This window comes from Chelonoidis abingdonii, chromosome 6, assembly GCF_003597395.2.
Source record: "Chelonoidis abingdonii isolate Lonesome George chromosome 6, CheloAbing_2.0, whole genome shotgun sequence".
NCBI classification, from domain to species: Eukaryota; Metazoa; Chordata; order Testudines; family Testudinidae; genus Chelonoidis; species Chelonoidis abingdonii.
In genome coordinates, this window is record NC_133774.1 from 27,825,691 (window position 1) to 27,848,997 (window position 23,307).

The 23,307-nt window shown below is 45.1% G+C and overlaps 1 protein-coding gene across 2 annotated transcripts in view; it reads left to right on the forward strand.

The window, feature by feature from the left end:
* WDR70 (WD repeat domain 70) overlaps positions 1-23,307 on the forward strand; it is a 276,981-nt gene that overhangs the window by 214,526 nt on the left and 39,148 nt on the right. For both annotated transcript variants that reach the window (XM_075066919.1, XM_075066921.1), the window contains exons 11-13: positions 3,258-3,357; positions 10,439-10,523; positions 12,622-12,760. In XM_075066919.1, coding sequence (XP_074923020.1) covers positions 3,258-3,357; positions 10,439-10,523; positions 12,622-12,760 — 324 coding nt within the window. The remainder of the gene's footprint in view (positions 1-3,257; positions 3,358-10,438; positions 10,524-12,621; positions 12,761-23,307) is intronic.

Here is a 23,307-nt window from a genome sequence, read left to right on the forward strand (position 1 = left end):
TTATTCCTTCTCATAACACAAGAACCTAGAGGTCACCGAATGAAATTAATAGGCAGCAGGTTTACAACAAACAAAAGGAAGTATTTTTTCACGCAACTCAGTCAGCTTGTGGAATTCCTTGCCAGGGGAAGTTGTGAAGACCAAGACTATACAGGGTTAAAAAAAAAACTAGATAAGTTCATGGAGGATAGGTCCATCAATGGCTATTAGCCAGGATGGGCAGGAGTGGGTCCCTAGTCTCTGTTGCCAGAAGCTGGGTATGGGCAAGAGGGGATGGATCACTTGATGATTCCCTGTTCTGTTCGTTCCCTCTGGGGCACCTGCCATTAGACACTATTAGAAGACAGGATACTGAGCTAGATGGACCTTTGATCTCACCCAGTATGGCCGTTCTTGTGTTCTTAATTCACCCCCATTCACTAATTGTCCACTAATTTGTTTGCTTAAAGGAAAGACATAAAACAAGAGTTAATGCACAATGTTCAGAAACTGATTCAGAGAGAGGGAAAGAACTGGAATTTTAGATGTAGATGCAAGCAGTAATGTTAAAAAAAAAAAAGTTTTGCCAGTGATTAGTAAACAAGATTAGGCTATAGTTAAATATGTTAAGAGGCCAGAGGCCAAAAAGTTATTTTCCTTGAAAACTGCATCAATTGTTCCCAGTGTGTGCAAAAACTTTTTGTTCAACCTTCAATAACTTTTAGAGTACTTGATTTAGTATTACAATTCAGGGTTATTTTCTTCAGTAAAGTAATATATTGAGGGTGACTTTGCAGTTAGAAAAACAATTTTTTTTTTACTGAGAAACTGAGCAAATTATTTTTGAAAGAGAAATGCAGAACCCCATTGTAGTTTTTACATTATTTTCAGGGTATAGCCTTATTTTAAGTGGGATCCTAAAACCTTTGGGCTGGGCAGGTTTGTTTAAAATCGCTGTCTTTTTTTAAATATTCAAACTTAATATAACATATACCCTAACTTTTCCCCCCTTTCCATTTTCAACATTATGTTAGCTTGTAAAGGGAAAAACTTGTAAGTATCCTCAGGTACAGAGGCTTTCTGTTTTCACTTCTGTGATTAAATACAAATAAAGTGTCTGAATCTGGGAGCCTTTGGTAGGTACTACCCTGCTAAATATCAAAGATTGCTCTTCCAGTGCAGAAAGATTCAGTTTAATGGACAGATTAAATTGGCAGTAGTCTAAACATTTTACTCAGAAGAATCTAAATCCTACATTCATTGACTTTAGTGGAATTTTTGAGTATGCAAGAGATGTAGGTCAAAGATCTAGGTTTGGCCAGTTTCTTTAAAATGGTTAAATTCCATATCTTAATAATAGTTGTGACAGTTTGGTGTGATGGTCATTTGGTTATGGTTAATTTATTTGTAAGTATTTGTGGTATCTTGCAAACACAAAATAAATCATTTTAAATTATGTGGTAATATTTAATAAATATTGCAGGATATTTATTTACCAGAATGATTCACAGTGCATCTCAAGTGTATCATCACACATTCTGAAAACAACCTTTTTGTAGTTGATGTCATAAAATCTGTTCTTGGTTGTTTAAGAGTAGCACCAACAAAAACTTGTAGTTCTCGTTTAAAATCTGCTCAATATGTAGCATCCAGAATAAGTATATTAGTTTAGAAGTGACAATTTTAATCATGGTTCCTAAGTGCATTGATTAAACCTGGGTTACTCTATTCAGTTTCCAAGGAGTGTGGGGGGGAAATGTACATAATTTCCCAAGCTTGCTTTATATGTACATATAAGAGTCAGTTGTATGTGTATTTCCCCTACATTTTAGGCCATATTTAGGACTCAATCCTGCAAACAGATGAGCAAGTAAGCAACTTTACCTATGTGAATATCTGGCCCCTTAATTTCTAAATATAATATATTACACACAGAAAATTACATTAAAAGAACATTATTATTAGTTTGCAAAGTCAAACTCTCTAAAGTTCATAAATGTCAGAATCAAGGTTGCCTGTGGAACCTCATTTATCCTACTTGTGCATATTCATTATGATACAGTCTTTAATTACATAATACCATACTATTTTTTCCACAGAACACTTGCCTGATTCAATGCACAGGATGGATGGCGCTTATTTAATGAACAGTTCTTCAGTTTTTCAATGTGTGGCCCTAGGCCTTATTTGCCTCATGCTGTTTAAACTGGAAGACGGAATTACTGAATTTCCGCATTGGCTTCTGTGTTGCTCATCATTAGTGTGTGTGTGCTTTGCAAACTTTAATTATCTTCTCCCCAGCCCTGTGAGGTGATAGAGGTGTTACTGTCCCTCATTTTACAGATGGAGAGCTGAGGCCCGGAGAACATTCTATAGACAATCTTAATGTTGACATTTCCTGACTTTTAAAAAGTGCTTGACTTTAAAACTTTAGTATGTTTTTAATGTAGTTTTTTGTGTGTAATAACCTAGCTTTTTAAAAACAAACTGATAAAACAGAAATTCCATCATGGGGCATCATACTGTCACCCACGAGTCCTCAGGAGGGTTGGAAGCTTAGATCCACTGCACAGACCTCTGCTGCTTGAGCTAACGGAGTAACTGATAGCAATAGTAGATTGTCATCCTCTATGTGGACTAGCACTAGAAGGGGGTGAGACACACGCTTTGCCACTCAGGTCCACAGATAATTGCTGACAGCAGAGAATTTGAGACACTGAGAAATACTGGATTCTGCTATAGGCTGCAGAGGGGAGTGTTTCTTAGTGGGGAGAGACCCTTTTGCCCTGTCTCCTCCAATCTATCTGTCCCAGGCCTGTCTCTTCCTTAACCCTGGCTCCTTTTCTCAGTCCCAATTTCCTTGCCAGCCAGTCCTAGTCTCTACTCCTGAGGCTTCTCATGTCAGTCTCCTGCCCAGCCAGCCCTTATTTCCCCTTCCTGTCAAAATCCTTCTGTCCAGCATCCTATCCAGTGAGCCCCAGTTGTATGCAGATGTGCAATTGTTTTTCTGTACTATAAAATGAAATCTATAAAAAGTTAAAATTTGCCTTTAAAACCACTTTAATAATAATAAGCTACAATGCAAAAGAAACATTTTTAAAAAATTATAGAAATATTAACTGGTTTCCACTCCTTGACTCAAAAATGATTTTCTATTTATTTTTTTTTAAAGTGAGGAGGCGGGAAATGTAATAAAGAATGCTTAATGTTGTAAGGAAATAAGTATATTCAGTCTGGAAGTAACAAATGCTTAAATATGTTATCTGCTTGACAAACAGGTTCATACAAAGTTCCACTGCAGGCAGGCACATGCTTCTGGCACAGAAACTTCATGCTTGACGTTTTCCTATGATGGTACTGTCCTTGCTAGTCGAGGAGGTAGGTGAATAAAAAGCTCTTTGATGTATGTTGCTTAATGAAAGATAAGTTTAGATTTATGCTAACTATTAACTAATATGGGAAAGAAATTCTGGCCATTTTAAATCATATCACCTAGAGATAATTTTTCATACTAGGAAAATAATGCATTGAAATCAGAAGTTAGCTATTCTCTGGATTTATTTTTTTTAATCTGAAATACTTCACAAATCTTATCTTTCATTACCATACCTTACTCTAAAATTGTGCTTCAGTGGCGGTTCTGAACATGGATGTGGGGAGTATGTCAAACTTTTTGAGGGAGTGTAGCAAGGCTTCCCGCTCATCGGGTCACAACATCGCTGCTGCCCTTCTGTCCTGAATAAATTTGAGTAAGTGTCTTTGTGATCTATTGCACATGGATGCAATGCCACTCAAATTTGGTCCAGCCACCCTTCCATCATGATGAGGGGCACCTGAGCCAAATTCAGTGCTGAAATTAAGAAGTGCTGCCCTGAAAACTTTGTGGATGTTAAGATATGTGCTTTTAAACATTTCCTAGTCTATGCACAGCGGGATCAAAGGGCTGGTTTATTTAAAGTAGAAGCTCCTTTATTGGAATCACTGGATTAATGGCTCCAGTTCCATATAGATTACATAAGAAAGTCCTGTTTTGTAAGGTGGGTTTGAATGTTGAGAACACCTGTGGTATGTTTACGGAAGGACATTTATAAAAAATAATTAAGGGAAATTGTAGAAGAAAGTTGTTTAATTTATTTTGCTGTGTTTTTATTGTACAAATTCTAATCTTTTTTAACCCGAGCAATAATAATCCACCAAAATCAGAAATTTTGAATAAAATAAACAAAATTAAGTATTAAGAAATTTTCAAAATTAATACAAAATGTTGAAAAGTAATAACTTTTTTCATTTGTTCTTTGTGGAAAAGCTTCGATCTATCGAGCAGTATTCACTTTATATTGTTTATTGTTTGTTCTCTCCCCAGTTCGCTTGTCTATACACTGTATTTTTTTTGTTGTTGGTTTGTATTTTATTTAATTTGTATTGTAAATACCATGAAAAGGGGAGCTTCTTATTTACCTGTAAAGTGTTGTCAACCTCTGTGCTCCTGTATAAATAACAAAGCATTTATAAATGGTTCTCTGAGTCTCCTCCTGTAGTTATAGGCTGAGATTTTCAAAGCTGCCTATTGTGCTCTAATCAGACTTTCTCTTTATGCTATTTGTTTTCTTCATTTGTCCATCCATGTGATACCTTCCTTCTGAGGACATTTTCTTAAGCTCTGTATTTGTGAATTTATGGTATTTGCTCAGTAGGCTTTTGTGTCTTTTTAGTGTTGTCTTGCACTTCCTTCCCCCCTGTTCTTCTCATCCTTATTTGTCCTCAGAATGTGTATCTGGATGATCAGGCATCCAGATGACTGGTCAGACTATGTTTAACTTTCTTAATCATTACTCTATCACATTTCAGTTTAAATTGTATAAAAACTTGATTTATAGTATTGCAGGATTTAAGCATAAAAATAGCTCCTTAGTGTGTTTAAAAATATTACCTTAATATACAGTACTTGCCTGGTTAGATGATTTTTTAAACTCTATATATCTGCTATACTAAAAAATGAGAAGGATTCATACTTTATTTTAAATTCTTTGTTTGGTTAATGTTTTAATACAAGTGTTGCTTTGGATCTGTACCAATAAAAGCATGTGTGGATCCAGCAGTCATAGATTAGCACACCTGCCAAGTGCTGAGGATCAAAGAGAGGATCATTGTTTGGGGGAATGGGGACTTTCACTGAAAGCCTGATTGCCTCTCCTGCATCTGATGTAGATTCTGATTTGGAGATGAGGGAGGTGAGGCAGAGCTCAGCTGCAGGCACAAGGGAAAAGGAACAGCAGAGGAGTTACTTATGGGAATTCCTGGCTTTGTTCTTGTCAGTTAACTAAGAACCTGACAGAAATTTACTAAATTGATATTTACACAGTTTTCATTATTTTACAAAAGCATGTTTGACAATGTTTTCTTATCTTAACAATAAAAAGTGATTCAATAGTGTAGCTACTAATATATCATAAAAATAAAACTGATTTTATATTCTTGTAATATATAGAACTTACAGTGAACTTGTCTTGTTGTTTAGAAGATAAAAATCTCTGAAGTCATGTGGTGGCTCAGTACATTTCTTTGGTGTATCTTCTTAGAGGTGAACAACTCTTAGGTCTGGTGACGCTTAAATAGTCAACTTATAAATGAAAACCAGTGCATCATGACTACATGTAGCTAAATTCAATGAAACCTATTCGCCTCTGAGCTTTCAGATAGCATGTGCAAATATGTGCTACTTGTATGGCTCAGAGATGAATATACTTTTTTTTTTCTCAATTTTTAACCATCTTCCATTTAAAATATTTAGAAGGAAAAACTGTTTTGTTTAGAACTTCTTGATGAATGTGAAGAGATTCCAGATACAGTATTTCTGATTAATACATTTAGAGAGTGTGTAACAATACATATTGACCATGATTTTTTAAAATTTGATCTGTACAGACTTCTGTTTTGATCAGGACCGGCTCCAGGCACCAGTGGAGGAAGCACTTGCCTGGGGCAGCATTCTGTCCATTCTTGGGACAGCACAGTCCGAGCTCCTTTTTTTTTTTTTTTTGCTTAGGGTGGCAAAAATGGTAGAGCTGGCCCTGGTTTTGATAAAGAGCAAGATGAATTGTTCCTTAAGGTAAATTTTAACTTTAGATTTGTTTCAATCAGTATTTGCGTAAGTAAATAAACTTGACATTCACCTAAATAAAACACCAATATTTATTGGCACTAATGGATATTATATAGCTATGTCACCTGTTTTTAGTATCTGATTTTTAAATCGAGACTGATGTTTTTCTAAAAATTATCCTCTAGTTCAAACAGACATTAATTCAGGGAAGTCTTACAGTCTGTGTTATACAGGAGGTCAGACTAGATGATCATAGTGGTTCCTTCTTGCCTTATAATCTATGAATTTATGGAGCTCAAAGGGCTTTTTGGAAAGTTTGAAGTTCTAGCAGCCATAAATTCTTCATGGATAGAGAAGCTAATATTCTTAAACACAGTGCCAAGTGGAATGATCTTTTGGAAGGGTAAAGTCTGGAAGACCAGGTCATCCTGAGAGACATTGAAAATGGTGTAAGTGTAGAAATACAAAATAATTTCTCTCTTGGATCCATCTTCTGTCATTTAGCTTTTGGCCCACGGGCGGAGTGATGAGCAGCTTCTGTCTCCTGGGTAGCTCCTTAGTTGTCTTTCTACAGCCTGGTGTGCATGAGCCATTGCAGAAGTACAGAGCTGTGACCTTGCCTCCTTTGAGGTGATGTACATTTCAAGGGTGCAACAGCACAGGAGCCCCTGCATTGCTCAGAGAAAACGGAGATGCTCATGCATACTCTCCTTCTATTTTTCTCACGCATGTAAGGGCCAGAAAATATTTAGACATTGTTAAAGATATGCTTTTGTTTTCATACATTTAATATTTTGATGTTCTCTTATGTTAACCTTTTTATGTAAATAGCTTTCCTATGTGTTTTAAATAATTGTATCTTATTCTGTAAACTTTGTTGTTAGTGCAGAGAAATGAATCTTTTCCAGTGATCTTTGTGATGATTCAATTATCCTTGGATCTGTGCATTCAGCTTGAGAATGCTTGAGAAACTGCCACAGTTCTAATGTTTAGAGCCTTTCAGGCACTAGCACAGGAGCCTTATGCAACACTCACTTGGTGACTTAGACTGGTCAATTGCTCTTCTGGCTGATGTCAACAGTGGAGCTCCCCAAAGATTATCATATGGTTCACTTTTCAATTTATGGCAGCATCCTTGCTTCACAGTATCTCTCTCCCCTGCCTGTATCCTTTACAGTCTTCCTGATCAGCATTTTCTCCTGTCCCATCAGCAAGTTGGTTCTACCTTGACTGACGGCTATTTGCAAAAGACCTATCTTGGCTCAGCAAAAATGAAGGCATTATTCTGGTAGCTCTCTGTTAACTGTGACAAATTTGGATCTAAACCTTAATAGGAATGACTGTGGCTGATCCCATCATTCTAAGAGTCTGGCCACGAATAATCACATGGATCAGGGCACCTGCTTGTAATCCCACCCTGGGATCCTGGTGCTGCTTATTGGCATGGAGATAGAGTCAGAGGCATTGTGTTTCTCCGCAACTATATAAAATCATCCCAGCTTTTCAGGACAAGTCTGCCATAAGGACTTAAAAGTTTAAATGGGAAAAAACTGTGATGAGGTATGCTCAGGCCTAATGTGAATTCTTCTGAATGCCCCATTTAAAAAACTGCTTGACTGCCTTCTTTCTTTGTTTGAGGCTATATTTAAAAACTTATTCTATATGGATTCATCTGGCAGTTATTTTAATCTGTCATGAACTAGTTGAAGGTAGACCAGTGTTGCTCCAGCCCCTATAGGGATTGATGCATTTAGAAATCATTATTAAATAAACCTTGGTGTTGTGGGATAATAATATAGTCATTTTCCAGGTGGTGGTGACTTCACCTCCAAGTGTGAGTTTGGGGCACCAGTGTCTCATTTACATTCGTATTAAATTTTCATTGATAAGATAGTTCTATGGATGCATCCTAAATGTATTCTAAAGTGTTCTGCCTTAATGACCAAGTCATTCTAACAACATTTCTCCCACATCTGTCAGTGCTCATCCCAACAAGGCCTTTCTCCAGAAACTGAATGTGAAAATGACCTTGGACTTTTATCTGGAACTGACCAAAGCCCTGCAAAAGTCTTTCTAGCTTCTTGTCACACAAATACAGTAGGTTTTGCTGTTAGCAAGAGAGCTATGTCTAAATAACTGTCTGATTGCATTTCTCCATGCTACAGCTTGGCAGGTCTGCAGCTTAAAGATCATGTCAAAGCTCATTCCATTAGGGACAGAGCAGCCTTGGATGCTAGCCTCAGATCTGTCCCTATCCAAGAAATTTGCAAAGCAGCCAAATGGTGCTTTTGTTTTAGCATCTGAGACAATAATTATTGTTTTTCATGTTACAGAAACAAACACTTCAGTACTACTGGGATGGGCACTATTAGAAACTCCTAAAATGAATAGATATTCCCAAGACAGGGAGTTCAAACCCCTTGTTCTCTTCTGCCCCCCCACTTCCCAACCAACATAGATTTACTCTGGTCAAGATATTTTTATTTAAATTTGATACCTTTCAACAAGCTTTTATGTTGAAGAGGTATCTTAGTCCTTCATATTTTATTTACACCCACCTACCCACCCATTGCTGCTTTCATTCAAAGACATGCCACTTATCTTGATTTTCTTTTATTACTGTCTGTTACCCATTTTTTCATTACATTTTATTTTAGATATCCTCTTTAAGCTCTTTAGTCTCCATGAGCAGGAATCCACAGTGATGAATATCTTTGAAGAAAAGAAAATGACTTCCCTCTAATTCTTGTGCTCTAGTTCTGTGCGTTTCTGTGCATAACCACTCACCCCACCCCTCCCATCATAGTTCAAGGGAATTCTGTAACTTCTTATCTAGATTTAATCTAATACTTGTCTAATACTTCTCACCTTTGTAAGGAACTGACCTGGAATGCAAGGAGGTCAGCTAGTTGCCTTAGTGAGGGTTCTGTAATGTGCAGGACCCTGTTGGTGCCTCAGAGACTCAAAATTCTAGAACTATGAGAATTTCTGCCTCCTCTGTTTCTGGAAATATATACCCCAGAGTGATAATCCATTGATATGCACATCTCTCTACACGCAAGAATTACAAGTAACTAGCCTTCTTTAACACGGAGTTAATATGACATAACTACCAAAAGGGAATAAATAGCATAACTTTGATTGACTTGCTGATTCATACCACATTTATCAAAGACACATGACAACTGCTATAAATGACTTATTGTGAAGTAGTTCTGGCTTTTACAGTCACAGTTGTATTGGAGGGGCTGTCCTGCAGTGTGTCTCCACAAGGAATTCTGGCTGATTTAATCAGACTTTCAGTAGAAACAGGAGTGTACACAGGAATAAAAATGTGGCCACTTTTGAAGGGGCACTTTCTATGCCCCCTGCGGCTGGAGGAACTGCCCCCCTTGTCCTGCTCCACACGACCGGAGGACCTGGGGCTGGTGGTTCTGGCTCTCTCCTCCAACCCCATCCCCCATGGCTCCAGGGCCAATGGAGCTTGCTCTCCCCCTGCAGAAGGAGGAAATGGATACTCTCTGCAACCCCAGGGCAGGAGGAACTCGCTTTCCCCACCCTGGCCCTAGAGGAGTTCTGTGCCACTGCTGATTGGGGAGGGGAGCCGGAGAACACATGCATCTATTCTGGTTCGCTTGTAGTGGGTGAAGTGTGTGCACCATCTGTCAGCTGGCTGGTGCAGAAAGTAGGCTGAGCGTTGGGACTAATTTCTGTCTACCCTTCCTTTCCCCTTTTCAGGTAGCTAATGCCTGCACTCCATGCTTAGTTGCTGTGTGTCTTTTAAGGAAAAGGGGAGAGCTCCTTATGCTATCTCTCTCCTCCTCCCTTGCACCCATGTAGGACAAGTTGTAATCTGGCTCCATATATCTTATGTAACTTTTGAACTGTTCCTTCCATTTTAACCTTTGCGATTTAGCTTCTGAAAGGTCAATGAAAATTAAATTGACAACTCCCCACCCCCCAAAAAAATCCTTACAGCCCCAAAACCCCACAAGCACAAGGATTAATGTTTAAGGAGTTTCCATTCTGCTAGAAACAGCTAAAAGTCATAATGTAGATGTTGGTAGGACTTTGCCACTGAGGAAAAGTCCATGACAGTCTCATTGAAGGATACAGTAAGGAACACTACAGGTGGTATTTCTCATTATTGAACTTGAAGTCATTACTTTAGGCACAAACAGCTCATTCTTTTCATGTAGCACTCCCACCCCATTAAACGTGCTGGTTCTTTTCTGCGTTTGTTTTATTGATTTATTTAGCTTTTGGGTCCCTGGACAAAAATTAAGTTTCTACAAATATGTAATTCTTGACTCTTGTGTGCTAACTTTTGTCATTTATTTGTTGTTTGTTTCATAGGAGATGATACATTAAAAACATGGGATATCAGGCAATTTAAAAAACCTATTAACTCAGTTGAAGGTCTGTCCAGCTTCTTCCCAATGTAAGTACTTTATTTACTCCATCCAGTAGAAGCAGCTGCAGAAACAGCCAAAGCAGGGATAGCTGTAGTGGGAGGTGAGGGTAAAAATGGAGGCCAGTGGGGGCCATCCCTGGACCCTGAACTGTTCAGGGAAGACACCCCACTACCACCATCACCTTCAAGCAGTCAGGAAGCACTAGGAGCCAGGTGGTGCGCCTGCAGGAGGTCCGCCGGTTCTGCAGCTTCGGTGTACCTGCTGCCAAATTGCCGCTGAATCTGCGGGACCGGTGGACCTCCCTCAGACAAGCCGCCGAAGGTGCCTGGTGCCTGGAGCCACTGCTGTATATAACATCTATATGTTGAAATGATTGTGTTTGAGCTCTTGGAGGGCGAGTATTGTATTTATTTTATTATTTTGATTTGTACTGAACACCTAGTTTTAGGCACAGCCAGTTACAACTCTCACTCAAGATTTATAGTTTTCAAATGATATCTCAGAAATAAGTCAAAGACGGATTCAGTCTTGGACTTGGAACTCTTTCCGTGTTTCTAGTATTGAGAGAAAGGAAGGAGCATGTTGTAAAATAGTTTTGACCATCTACTTAAAATTGCTGTAAGTGACTAGGGTGTATAGCCCCTGGCCTAGGGGCTCTAACTGAGCGGAGGTGTTCAGGGACAGGAGTCATCAGACAGGAGTGGGAGTCAGGCCTGTCCCTACTTATGTGCAAAGTACACAGCAGCGAAGGGCACCAGGAAATTGTGCCCTACGCAACTGCCTGCTGCTCCAGCCCCTGCTATGCCTCTTCCCCATGGCCTCTGCCCCTGCTCCACCCCAGCCCCGCCCCCAGTCCCTGCTCCGCCCCAGCCCCCCTCTTCCCATCCCTGCTCTGCCCCAACTCCACCCCTTCCCCAAAGCCCCATCCCTGCTCCCTCTTTTCCTGTCCCTGCTCCGCCCCCACTCCACCCCTTCCGCTGAGGACTCCAGAAGTGGGCAGGCCTGCCCTCACCGGTAAGTAGAGTGACCCGGCTCCAGCCTGCTCCGCTGCCCTGGTTCCCAGCCACGCCACCAGCAAGTGCTGGGGAGTAGTTCCCCCTACCTTCCAAGCCTGGGAGCCAGGGGAGAGGAGTAGGCTGGGGCCAGGTCATTCCACTTCCCACAGGACATGGCCAGCCCCCCACCTCACTGCAGAGGCCTGGGGCGGGGCCCCACACAGCCCCCCCATGGGGGGTGGGGGCTGCGTAGGACACCAAAATAGCTAGGGACAGTCCTCGTTGGAGGAATTGCAAGCCAAGGTCCCATAAACAAGAGTCAGGGTCAGTCAGGCCAGGGTTGGACACCGAAGATCAGAAATAGTACCAGGTTAGAATCAAAAGGCAGAATCAGAGTCAAACTGAAATAGACGACTGGACTTCAGAGGGAGTACCAGGCTAGAATCAAGAGGCAGAAATCAGGGTCGAAGTCAAGCTGGAATCAGAGACCTGAGATCAGGAGATGAGGCAAAGTCTGGCACTGCAGTAAGCCAAAGTCTGTGTGGGTGCCCAGACAATCTGGTGTTAAGTAGGGGCGCTTGGCCAATTAGAGGACCACAGGGAACTATCATTCTGGGTCTCTTGGGTGGTACTTCCTGTGGCACCTACTTGCCACAGTGTTCTCTGATTGTGCCTCTGCATGGCCTCCTGGTGGCAGTGTGGGAATATCAGGTGCCTCATGCTCTACAGAGCTGTGTTCTAGTTCCTCAGATTTATAATTGCAGTTTAAAATTAATTTGACAAATATTTCATTGGTGAAAACAGATTTCATGACCTACTTATTTGTTTGCTGATTTGGAAACTTGCTGATTTTTTTTTTTGTTTCCAGTGCTGAAATTTTGATAAGACTTCTGAAAAAGAGATATTTTTGTTAGTTTTACCAAATTTGAATATTTTGTGCACAGCTTTATTTGTACATATGATTTTAGTTGTCAGACATAGTTAAGCCATTGACAATAGGTTTTAAAAACCTTTTGTATTAAGAGAGAAAAGGCATTGTCTTGAAGATTTGTTTAACTGTATTTGTAATGATGTTCCCAAAACATATTACAAGTGTGCCCGTTATGATAATGATTTATTTTATCTACAGGACAGATTGCTGTTTCAGCCCAGATGATAAGTTAATTGTCACGGGCACCTCTATTAAGAAAGGAGGTGGCAATGGGAAGCTTATTTTCTTTGAACGGGAGACATTCCAAAAGGTGTATGAAATAGAAGTCACAGATGCTGTATGTATTTTATTTTTCTTCTAAAGTAGAATTCAATATGTACATTAAATCAAGTGATCTCTTTATTTTTGCACTTCACACATGAAAATTAAGGTGGCACTTCTCATTTTTATTTGCATATAATTCTCGTTAACATACATGTAATCTTCATTAACTTTAAATCTCACTTTTGAGAGCATCCCTGAATGAAGACAGTGTAGAATTCTCTGGAAAAATGCCACCTTCATTTATTCTACTTTGATAGCCACTCCTATACGAGATGTGTTCCCCCAGGGATTCTCCAGTTGTGAAGCCATGTATAAGTCCCAAAATTCTGACACATGCCTGTGTTGTTGAATCCACCGGTTCTCATGTTAAAAGATTCAGCTCTCTTCAGGGGAAAACTCGTATTTGTTCCCAATAGTTGGCGGTGTCAGCGCTATGGATATAGCCTGGGTAAATGCAGAACTCTTCACATTCTTGTGTCAAAATGTAAATCACCTATCTGAAACCCTTGGACAAGGAATACCTTTTGTCAGCAGTAATATGCAGTCTTAAAATACTTGAATCTATAATACAAGAAGGCTTATGTGTATGACTTGAACGATCCAACTATTTCCTAATACAAAAGTGAAGACTATATCATATAAAACAAATTGTCATAGTGGTGTACACAGGCAAGAATGTAGATTGTAGTAGTCAGGGAGTGGAACAGAGTTGTGGATGTCTGCGCACCAAATATGAAACGTCCACGATGGTTGATAAGAGAATATCAGGTGGCCAATTGTGCGCCCCACTAGGCCTACTAAGCCAATTCATTGATTCCCCTTTCTATGACAGGTGTCTCCTATTGGCCCATCTTCTTGAGACATATCAGTCTTCACTGGGACAGCCCAACAAGACTCTAGCTGGAGTCCATTTACATTGAGACTGATATTTGTACAAGAATTTTCTTCATTAGATCCCATTTTCTGATCATACTTGATCCTGCAGTGCAATCTGCCTGAGGCTGAATTTGTTATAGCAAATACCTCTATGTTAGAAGACTTGGAAATCAAAAACACAGAGAATTAAAGAAGAAAGAAAGAAGAGTGAGGTTTGAGGGGTAAAACTTTTTTATTCTAACTCACATCTTATATATAGCGGTTATACCACATTGGAGTTTTACTTCAGTATTAAAGAATTTCTCTAAAAAAAACATTGATGGGATTCCTATACTTTGGTCTCACATACCTGCTATGAGACAGGCCAGAATTCACCCTAGCTTTCAAAGATTTTTGGCCTTTTTGTGGCACCAGTAGTACAGCCTCAAATATCAGTACATAAGTACCCCCTCTAGAACATCATGACAAATCAAAAGCATATTCAGCTCTGTAAGTTAAAACAGACAGGTGCTGTGAGTAGCCTCTCTGGGGCATAGGGCAAATGATGAAAATGACACTAAAACTCCAGCAAAACTGAATTTGAAGTCCACAGGAGTGAGGGTCTGAAACTGGTCTTGATGGCTGCATCTCCTACTGGCAGGCAGAGAGAGCTCATTTTACAATAGCAGTCAGAAGAGGTTTGTAGAGACTCCACTTGAGCTTTTTGTTCTACAAGAGTGGGAATCTTGGGTGATCTTTTATAGAAAAGTCGTTTCTGACCTGTTAATATGTTTCTCTGAAAATGTCATTTGACTGTATGTCTACTCACCCACCCAAGTTCTCTGAGTTTGGAAGGGAAATAACATTTTCAGTGACTGACTTTTTTCCTGACAGTCCTGACTTAGGATTATTGGAAATTCTCATATGCTTGCAATTTGAGGAGCTATCTACTTCTTACTCATCTAGGCACTAAAAAACAAGGTTACTTACCTTTGTAACTGTTGTTCTTCGAGATGTGTTGCTCATATCCATTCCAGTTAGGTGTGTGTGCGCCGCGTGCAGAGCCGTCGGAGAAACTTTTACCCTAGCAACACTCAGCGGGTCGGCTGGGCGCCCCCTGGAGTGGCGCCACCATGGCGCCGTATAAATACCCCAGCCGACCCGGCCACCCTTCAGTTCCTTCTTGCCGGCTACTCCGACAGTGGGGAAGGAGGGTGGGTGTGGAATGGATATGAGCAACACATCTCGAAGAACAACAGTTACAAAGGTGAGTAACCTTGTTTTCTTCTTCGAGTGATTGCTCATATCCATTCCAGTTAGGTGATTCCCAAGCCTTACCTAGGCGGAGGGGTCGGAGTGAGACGTGGCAGCCTGGAGTACCGCCACTCCAAAGGCTGCGTCATCTCAAGACTGTTGTACCAACACATAGTGCGAGGCGAAAGTATGGACCGATGACCAGGTCGCAGCACGGCAAATCTCTTGGATGGGACGTGCGCCAGGAAGGCCGCTGAGGAAGCTTGCGCCCTGGTGGAATGCGCTGTAGGACGACCAAGGGGAACATGAGCTAGCGCGTAGCACTTGCGAATACAGGCGGTGACCCAAGAGGAAATCTCTGGGAGGAGACTGGTAGACCTTTCATCCGCTCCGCAACGGCCACAAAGAGCTGCGGAGACTTCCGGAAGGGCTTTGGTCTTTCCACATAGAAAGCTAGCGCTCTGCGCACATCCAAGGTGTGTAGCTGCTGTTCCCGCCGAGAAGCATGAGGCTTCGGGAAGAGAAAACCGGGAGAAAGATTTCCCGGCTAGTATGGAAAGCAGACACCACCTTAGGGAGGAATGCCGGATGAGGTCGCAGCTGTACCTTGTCTTTATGGAAGACAGTGTACGGAGGGTCTACAGTGAGGGCCCTGATCTCCGAGACCCTGCGCGCTGAGGTGATCGCCACCAAGAACACCGTCTTCCACGAAAGGTAGAGAAGCGAACAAGTTGCAAGCGGCTCAAAGGCGGCAACATAAGCCTGTTTAGGACCAAGTTCAGGTCCCAGGAGGGGGCGGGGTGACGAGCAGGGGATAAGTACGCTCCAGGCCCTTCATGAAGCGAGAGACTACTGGGTGAGAGAACACCGAGTAACCACCCTGTCCCGGTGGAAGGTGGATATCGCTGCCAGGTGCACCTTAAGGGGAGGAATTCGCCAGGCCCTCCTGCTTAAGGTGCCAGAGGTAGTCGAGGATTGTCGGGATTGACGCCTGCAAGGGAGAAGCATCGTGCGATGCGCACCAGCTGTGAAGCGCGTCCATTTGGCCACATACGTCCGGCGGGTGGAAGGCTTCCTGCTACTAAGGAGGATGCTGCTGCACCGAATCGGAACAGCGCAACTCGTCAGCGTTCAGCCATGCAGGAGCCACGCCGTGAGGTGGAGGGATCGCAGGTCTGGTGACGAAGCGTCCCGTGGTCCTGTGTGATCAGGTCTGGGACACAGGGGAGGGGAATCGGAGCGGCTACCAACAGATCCAGGAGCGTGGTGTACCAGGGCTGCCTGGGCACGCAGGCGCAATCAAGATAAGATGCGCCCTGTCCCTGCGGAGCTTGAGCAGGACCCTGTGCACCAAGGGAACGGAGGGAAGGCATAAAGCAGGCGGTGGTTCCAGGGCAGGAGGAACGCGTCTGTCAGCGATCCGGGGGAGAGGCCCTGGAATGAGCAGAACTCCTGGCACTTCCTGTTCGAGTGGGAGGCAAAAGAGGTCTACGAGGGGAAACCCCACCTCTGGAAGATGGAGTAAATGATGTCCAGCCGGATCGACCACTGTGGCAGAGGAAGGACCTGCTCAGCCGATCCGCCAGGGTGTTCTGGACTCCTGGGAGGAAGGATGCCACCAGGTCCACCTGGAGGGCTATGCAGAAGTCCCACAGTTGAATAGCCTCCAGACACAGGGGAGACGAGCGGGTCCCTCCCTGCTTGTTGATGTAGTACATGGCGTTGTGTGTTGTCCGTAAAGACGGAGACACAACGGCCACAAAGGTGCTGTTGGAACATCTGGCAGGCTAGACGAACAAGCTCTCTCAGCTCTCGGACGTTGATATGGAGGTTGAGCTCGTCGGCTGACCAACGGCCCTGGGTCTGCAAGCGACCTAGATGGGCTCCCAGCCGAGGGATGACGCGTCCGTCGTCAGGGTAGTGACGGTTGCTGCGGATGAAATGGCATCCCACACAAACCAGAGACGGGTCCAACCACCAGTCGAGGGAGCGTAGGGGACCTGGAGGGATCGTGAGCAGCACGTCCATGGAGTCCCTGCTCGGGCAGGAAGACCAAGTGGAGCCACGTCTGAAAGGGCCGCATGCGGAGCCTGGCGTACTTGGTGACATAAGTGCATGCAGCCATATGTCTCAGAAGAGCGAGGCAGGTGCGAGCCGAGGTTAGATGAGCGGCTTGCAAGCGTCGTATGAGTGAAGTGATTGCCAGGAAGCGGGCTTGCGGTAAGTAGGCTCTGGCGAGGGAGGAGTCCAGGGTCGCTCCTATGAAGTCCAGTCTCTGTGTTGGAATGAGAGTGGACTTCTCCAGATTGAGGAGGAGGCCCAAGCGGCCGAAGAGGTCCGTGATCACGGAAACATGATGACTGACTTGGGCTTGTGAGGCGCCTTTGATGAGCCAGTCGTCCCAATACGGGTAGACATGTATCTGCTGCCTGCGAAGGTGGGCGGCGACGACTGCCATGCATTTTGTAAAGACCCTTGGGGCCGTAGACAGGCCAAAAGGGGAGGACAGTGAATTGGAAGTGGTGTTGGTTGATTGTGAACCGAAGGTACTTCCTGTGCGGGGGGAAGATCGCTATGTGGAAGTACGCGTCCTTCATGTCGAGGGCGGCGTACCAGTCTCCAGGATCCAAGAACGGGATAATAGTTCCCAGGGAGACTATGCGGAACTTCAACTTGCGTAGCCACTTGTTGAGTCCCGCAAGTCGAGAATAGGTCGGAGACCTCCCTTGGACTTGGGGATGAGGAAATAGCGGGAGTAAAATCCTTCCCCCTCTCGGGTAGCAGAACTTCCTCTATGGCTCCTGCAGTGAGGAGAGATTGCACCTCGTGCCAGAGGATTTGCTCGTGAGAGGGGTCCCTGAAGAGGGACCGGGAAGGGGGTGGAAGGCGGGGGTGAAAGCAAACTGGAGGTGGTATCCTTGCTTCACCATGCGTAGCACCCACTGGTCGGAAGTAAGATGCGACCACGCCAGAAGGAAGTAGGAGAGGTGGTTGGAAAAGGGGGAGAAGGATCCTGAACTGAGTCTGGTAGGCCGTCCCCGGGCGTACCTTCAAAAAACTGCCCTTGGCGCCCGGGTGGGGCCTTAGAGGGACCGTTGAGACTGCCCCACGTGGGGGCTAGACTGGCGCCTTCGCCCACCCCGACCTCCAAGCCTTCTATTGAAGTCCTGCCGGTTTCGAGGCGGAAAGTACGGGCGGCGGGGTTGGGGGCCTAAAGGGGCCTACGTTGGGTCACGGAGGGTGTGTGCAGCCCGAGGACCACCTCATGATCACCCTGTTGTCTTTTAGGCTTTGCAGCCGAGGGTCCGTTTTGTCCGAGAACAAACCCCGGCCCTCAAAGGGTAAAAGACTTGAAGGGTGGTACTGCAGCTCCGGTGGCAGGTTGGAGGCCTGGAGCCAGGAGATTCGCCTCATTGTGATTCCACGAGGCTACAGTCCTGGCAGCCGAATTTGGCCGCGTCAAGGGAAGCTTGGAGGGAGGTCCTGCCAACCTTTTGCCCTCCTCCACAAAGGCTGCGAACTCCTGGCGCGAGTCCGGGGGCAGCAACTCAGTAAAGCGGCCAACCTCTGTCCAAGTGTTAAAGTTGTAGCGGCTCAACAGAGCCTGCTGGTTGGCCACTCGGAGCTGTAAGGCGCCTGTCGAGTACACCTTCCCGGCCTAGCAGGTCCATCCGCCTAGCCTCCTTGGATTTAGGGGCAGGACGTCTGTTGGCCGTGGCGCTCACCTCTCGTTGACAGATTGTACAACTAAAGAGGAGGGGGGAGGGTGGACGTACAAGTGTTCGTACCCCCGGAGAGGCACCATGTACCTCCTCTCCACCCCTTTAGCCGTCAGCGGAATGGAGGCTGGAGACTGCCACAGGGTATCAGTAGCAGCCTGGGATGGTCCTGATAAATGGCAGGGCCACACATACGTCGGGGTATCAGCGGCCAGGATGCTGACCACCGGATCGTCCACCTCCAGCACTTCCTCAACCGGGAGGTTTATGTGAGAGCCACCCGGCGAAGAAGGTCCTGGTGGGCTCTCAGGTCTATTGGCGGCGGCCCTGAGGAAGAAGACCGCCGCCACGCCGCCTCATCCGGGGAAGAGAGAGTAGGATATGCCGGGAACGAGTGGATCCTGAATGGCACCGTGGTCCTGTGGCCGTTCGTGTTCGAGATGCTCTGGGGAGTCTGGAGGATGGATGACATGGTCCTCTGACTCTTCCGGAGGAGGGCGGGATATGATGGCTTCCGGCGCCCTGCGTTCCGAAACAAGTGTAGGGCCGGGACCAGGGGAGCACCCTGGGCTTGATGGTATGCCCAGGGTGTCCAGAAAGGCCATTGCGTGCTGTCCTGCATCCGAGGGACGTGCATCCTGAAACAGCCCCGCGGCCATGTCAGTATCTTGGTTCCGACTGTATAACTACCCGGCCTGCGAGGAGGCCGACTCCTGACCGGCCGGCCATGGAGGAGCCGCAAACATGGGCACCGAAGTGCCGATAAGATCGAGCGGCTCTGGGTCTTGGGGACCGGTGCCGGTACGGTATCGGTACCCCGCATGGCTGGTCGCTAGCCGAGCCCGACCGGGACCTGCGACCAGCTCTGTGCCGGGAGGTCGACCGGGACCTCAAGCCCCTTATGGCGAGATCGGCTCCGTGGTGAACGACGGTCCGTCCCTGTAGCAGTGCCGGGAGCTCGACCGGTCTGCCGCGAATAGCGGGACGGGGAGCGAGAGGCGGACCGGTGTCGTGGTGAGCGGTGCCGCGATGGTGAGCGGTGCCGCGAGGCCGAGCTGTGGCGTGAGCGGAGCGACGCCGAGATGTGGGAGCAGCGACGGGAGTGGGACCTCGAGCGGCGGCCATCCGGAGAGCTGTGACAGAGGGCAGCTGCGGTAAGAGCGGCTTGCTGCTTCTGGAGAGAGTCGCGCGGACGGCGGTGCCGAGGGCACGGGCCGGTGCCGGTCAGTCAGGGCAATGAGGTTTCTTGCCGCTGAAAAAGTCTCCGGCGTCGAAGGCAAGGTTAGCTCGACCACGGCCGGTGCCGGGGAGCTTCCAGGCGCCGGACTCAATGGCCTCATGGGGCTGGAGTCAACGGGGCCGGTTTAGGCGGCGCCGCAACCGGGGCCGGTTGCCGGGCGGTCTGCCTTGGTAGCAGTCTCTGCCTGCGGTGCGGGCGTAGAGGAGCCGGTCCGAGGCTTGCCGACTTCGACCTCGGAGAGAGGGAGCGGCGTGGGGCTTCCTTCTGCGTCGGCTGCGCCCGGTGCCAAGGAGCCTTCGTGGTGCTGGACCGTGCTCGTGCCGATGGGGCGGCGTCACTCACTTGCTGGCTAGTACTGGGGGTGCCGGCGAGGGTGCTAATGCCGCTTTGACTTCCATAAGGAGCTGCCGGAGTCTAGCGTCCCGCTCCTTCTTCGTGCGCGGCTTAAATGCCTTGCAAATGGGGCACTTCGAAGATAAGTGCGATTCCCCAAGGCACTTAAGAGAGGAAGATCATTGGGGATCTCCTGTCGGCATTGGCCTATTGCAGGCCGAACACTGCTTAAAGCCCGGCGAGCCAGGCATGGCTACGGTACCGGGCGCGGGGTAGGGGAAGAGCCCCAGACCCCGCGAAAACTATTACTAACAAAAACACTACAACTATAACGTTAAACTGTCAATAAACTAATTAACTATGTAAAACAAGAACAATTAAGTAACAAAAAACGAGCGATTAGCTAGGGAAAATGCGGAGGTCAGGTAAACTGCACTCCACTGTTCCAACGACGGACACGGGCGGTAAGAAGGAACAGAAGGGTGGCCGGGTCGGCTGGGGTATTTATACGGCGCCATGGTGGCGCCACTCCAGGGGGCGCCCAGCCAACCCGCTGAGTGTTGCTAGGGTAAAAGTTTCTCCGACGGCTGTGCACGCGGCGCGCACACACCTAACTGGAATGGATATGAGCAATCACTCGAAGAAGAACAGGATGTTATGGACTGGTTATTGGGCCACTGACAGTTCTTGGAATTCAGAGGAGAGAACTACTGTTGCCTCAAAGGGCCAAATATCTGAAAAGTGTGGAGAGGATTCCAGCCTGTCTCATTCTTGGGAACTGAGACCCACCAGTATCTAACTAGTCCTTTTTAAAAACTGTAGTAAATGACTTTTATCCATAAACATTTAGTACTTCTACTTTTTCCTAATTTGTAGCTTTAAAATTTAAGATGAGTATTCTCATAGTTTGAGTATATTCAGTGGATAAAATGGAACACTGGAATTACTAAATAAAGAATTAAGATTTACAAAAGCTGATCTCATGACATAATTTTCTATGGGCCAGCGCTAATAATGCCTCTGAAATTGGTCTGTCCAGACTCCAACTTCAACACTGCACATCTAAGAAAAACACAGTTAAACATATTAGCATTCATCTTAAAAAAAAAAAAAGAAAAAGAAAAAAATTACTCTAAAATGTCATTTTAAAATAAAAGTAATCTGTTTTCTCAGTGCCTTTCAGTTGCTTGCACAATTCAGCTTTTTCATTAGTGTTTTCTTTTTCTTGTTTTTCTCAAATTGCAATGTAAGATGAAGTATAAACAAATTGAGGAATGTTGAAGAATGAATGGCATACAGAGTTTCTGCAGCTTACAAGATGTATGTGCTGCTTGTTAGAAAGATCACGGGCTTATAAAGAGATAGATTAATATCTTGTCTATGGTTTACAGAAAGATGCTTTCAGCAGTTTGGGTCAATTTACTTGCTTTCTACTGAAAGATTTCACAGTGTTTTTTTTCTCTGTAGTCACTTAAAAATATAAATAGAACACTTATTGTAATTGAAGATGAATATGTTCTTCAAGATTGCACATGTCCATTCCACTTTAGGTGTTTGTGCACTCCACTGGCACAGGGAGTTTTCCCTTAGCGGTGTCCATCAGGGCTACACGAGTGTCCTCTGCTACCTCACACACCATGCTCAGGCATAAATAGCTGAGCCGCCCCAACCTTCCTCAGTTCCTTTCTAACACCCATGATGGTTTTTGGAGCTCCCTCTCTGCTTCTGCAAGTGTTTAGGCAAATCCTGTGAATAGTGACCTTTGTATAGTTAGTTTGTAAATAATTTTTTTTGAAATTATTGTTTTGTGTGGTTCTGGCACCCGGTCTGGATACTAGCCTTGGTACAACAATATGCTGCACTCTCCAGGTTTCAAGCCCTGGCACTCTTGTGATAAGGAAATGCCTAATAGTGACCCTCATCCCAGCTGTGAGACCCATACTGGACCTCAGAGCTCTCAACAAGTTTGTCAAGAATCAGAAGTTCAAGATGGTCACCTTATCAATGATCATTCCAACATTGGAACTACTACACCAACAGCTAGAAAGCTCCTGCTCAAGGGAAGTGCAAAAGGTTCTGTTACACAGCAGAAAGTCCTGCACATGATGTACTTACCTGCAGAAATGATCCAGCTTTCAGATTTGGTGCATGTCTCAACAAATCTCCCCAATATCAGTGGCTCTTTCACACATCCTAGACATCAGGATTATCCCTAAACTCTTTTAGGATTCATCTAGTAGTTATAACAGCCTTTTACCAACCTATAGAAGGATACTCAGTGCTGTCACACTCAATAACTAAAAGGTTCTTCAAGGGTATAATAATCCTCTTCCCTCAACCTCAATTTCCTACCCCCATGTGGGATCTAAAACTGTTGCTGAAAGGGCTGACTAGGCCTCTCTTTGAACCCATGACCACCTGTTTGCTAACAAACCTATCAATGAAAGCAGCCTTCTTGATAGCAATTACCTCAGCCACAAGAATAGGAAAGATAACAGCTCTGATGCTGCACCCCCCTTACACAGTATTCTTTTCTGACAAAGTTACGCTCAGGCCACATCCAAAATTCATCCCTAAGGTAATCTCCCTGTTTCACATGAATCAATTGATTCACCTTCCAGTCTTCTACCCAAAACCCCTCACCAAGACAAACGGAGAGGCTATACTTCATAACCTAGATGTCAGAGGAGCCCTGGCCTTCTATCTTGATAGGACAAAGGCCTTCAGAAAGTCCCCCAGACTTTTCCTTTCCATTGCAGAAGGATTCAGGGGCTCACCAATATCAGCCCAAAAAGTTTCTAAGTGTGTCTCGAATGGCCTCAGACAGTGCTACCAAATTTGCAGGATGACCCCTCCAGACTCAATCTGTACACACTCTACAAGATCAATCTCCTCATCTGTCGCCTCCTTCAAGAACGTTCCTATCACAGACAGCTGTAGAGCAGCGAGGTGGGCGTCAGTCCACACTTTTGCAAAACATTATGCGAAGGGACTCTGCCTTTGATGCCATCTTCAGCTCCATGGTCATCTGTAACTGACCCGACACTGAAGTCCCAGCCCTCCAGAAGGCTGGTGATGCTAAATTTGGATACGTGATTCTCCAGTCCCTGTTCAGATAGACATCGAACCCACCTCCAGTTGGGACTGCTTGTGAGTAAT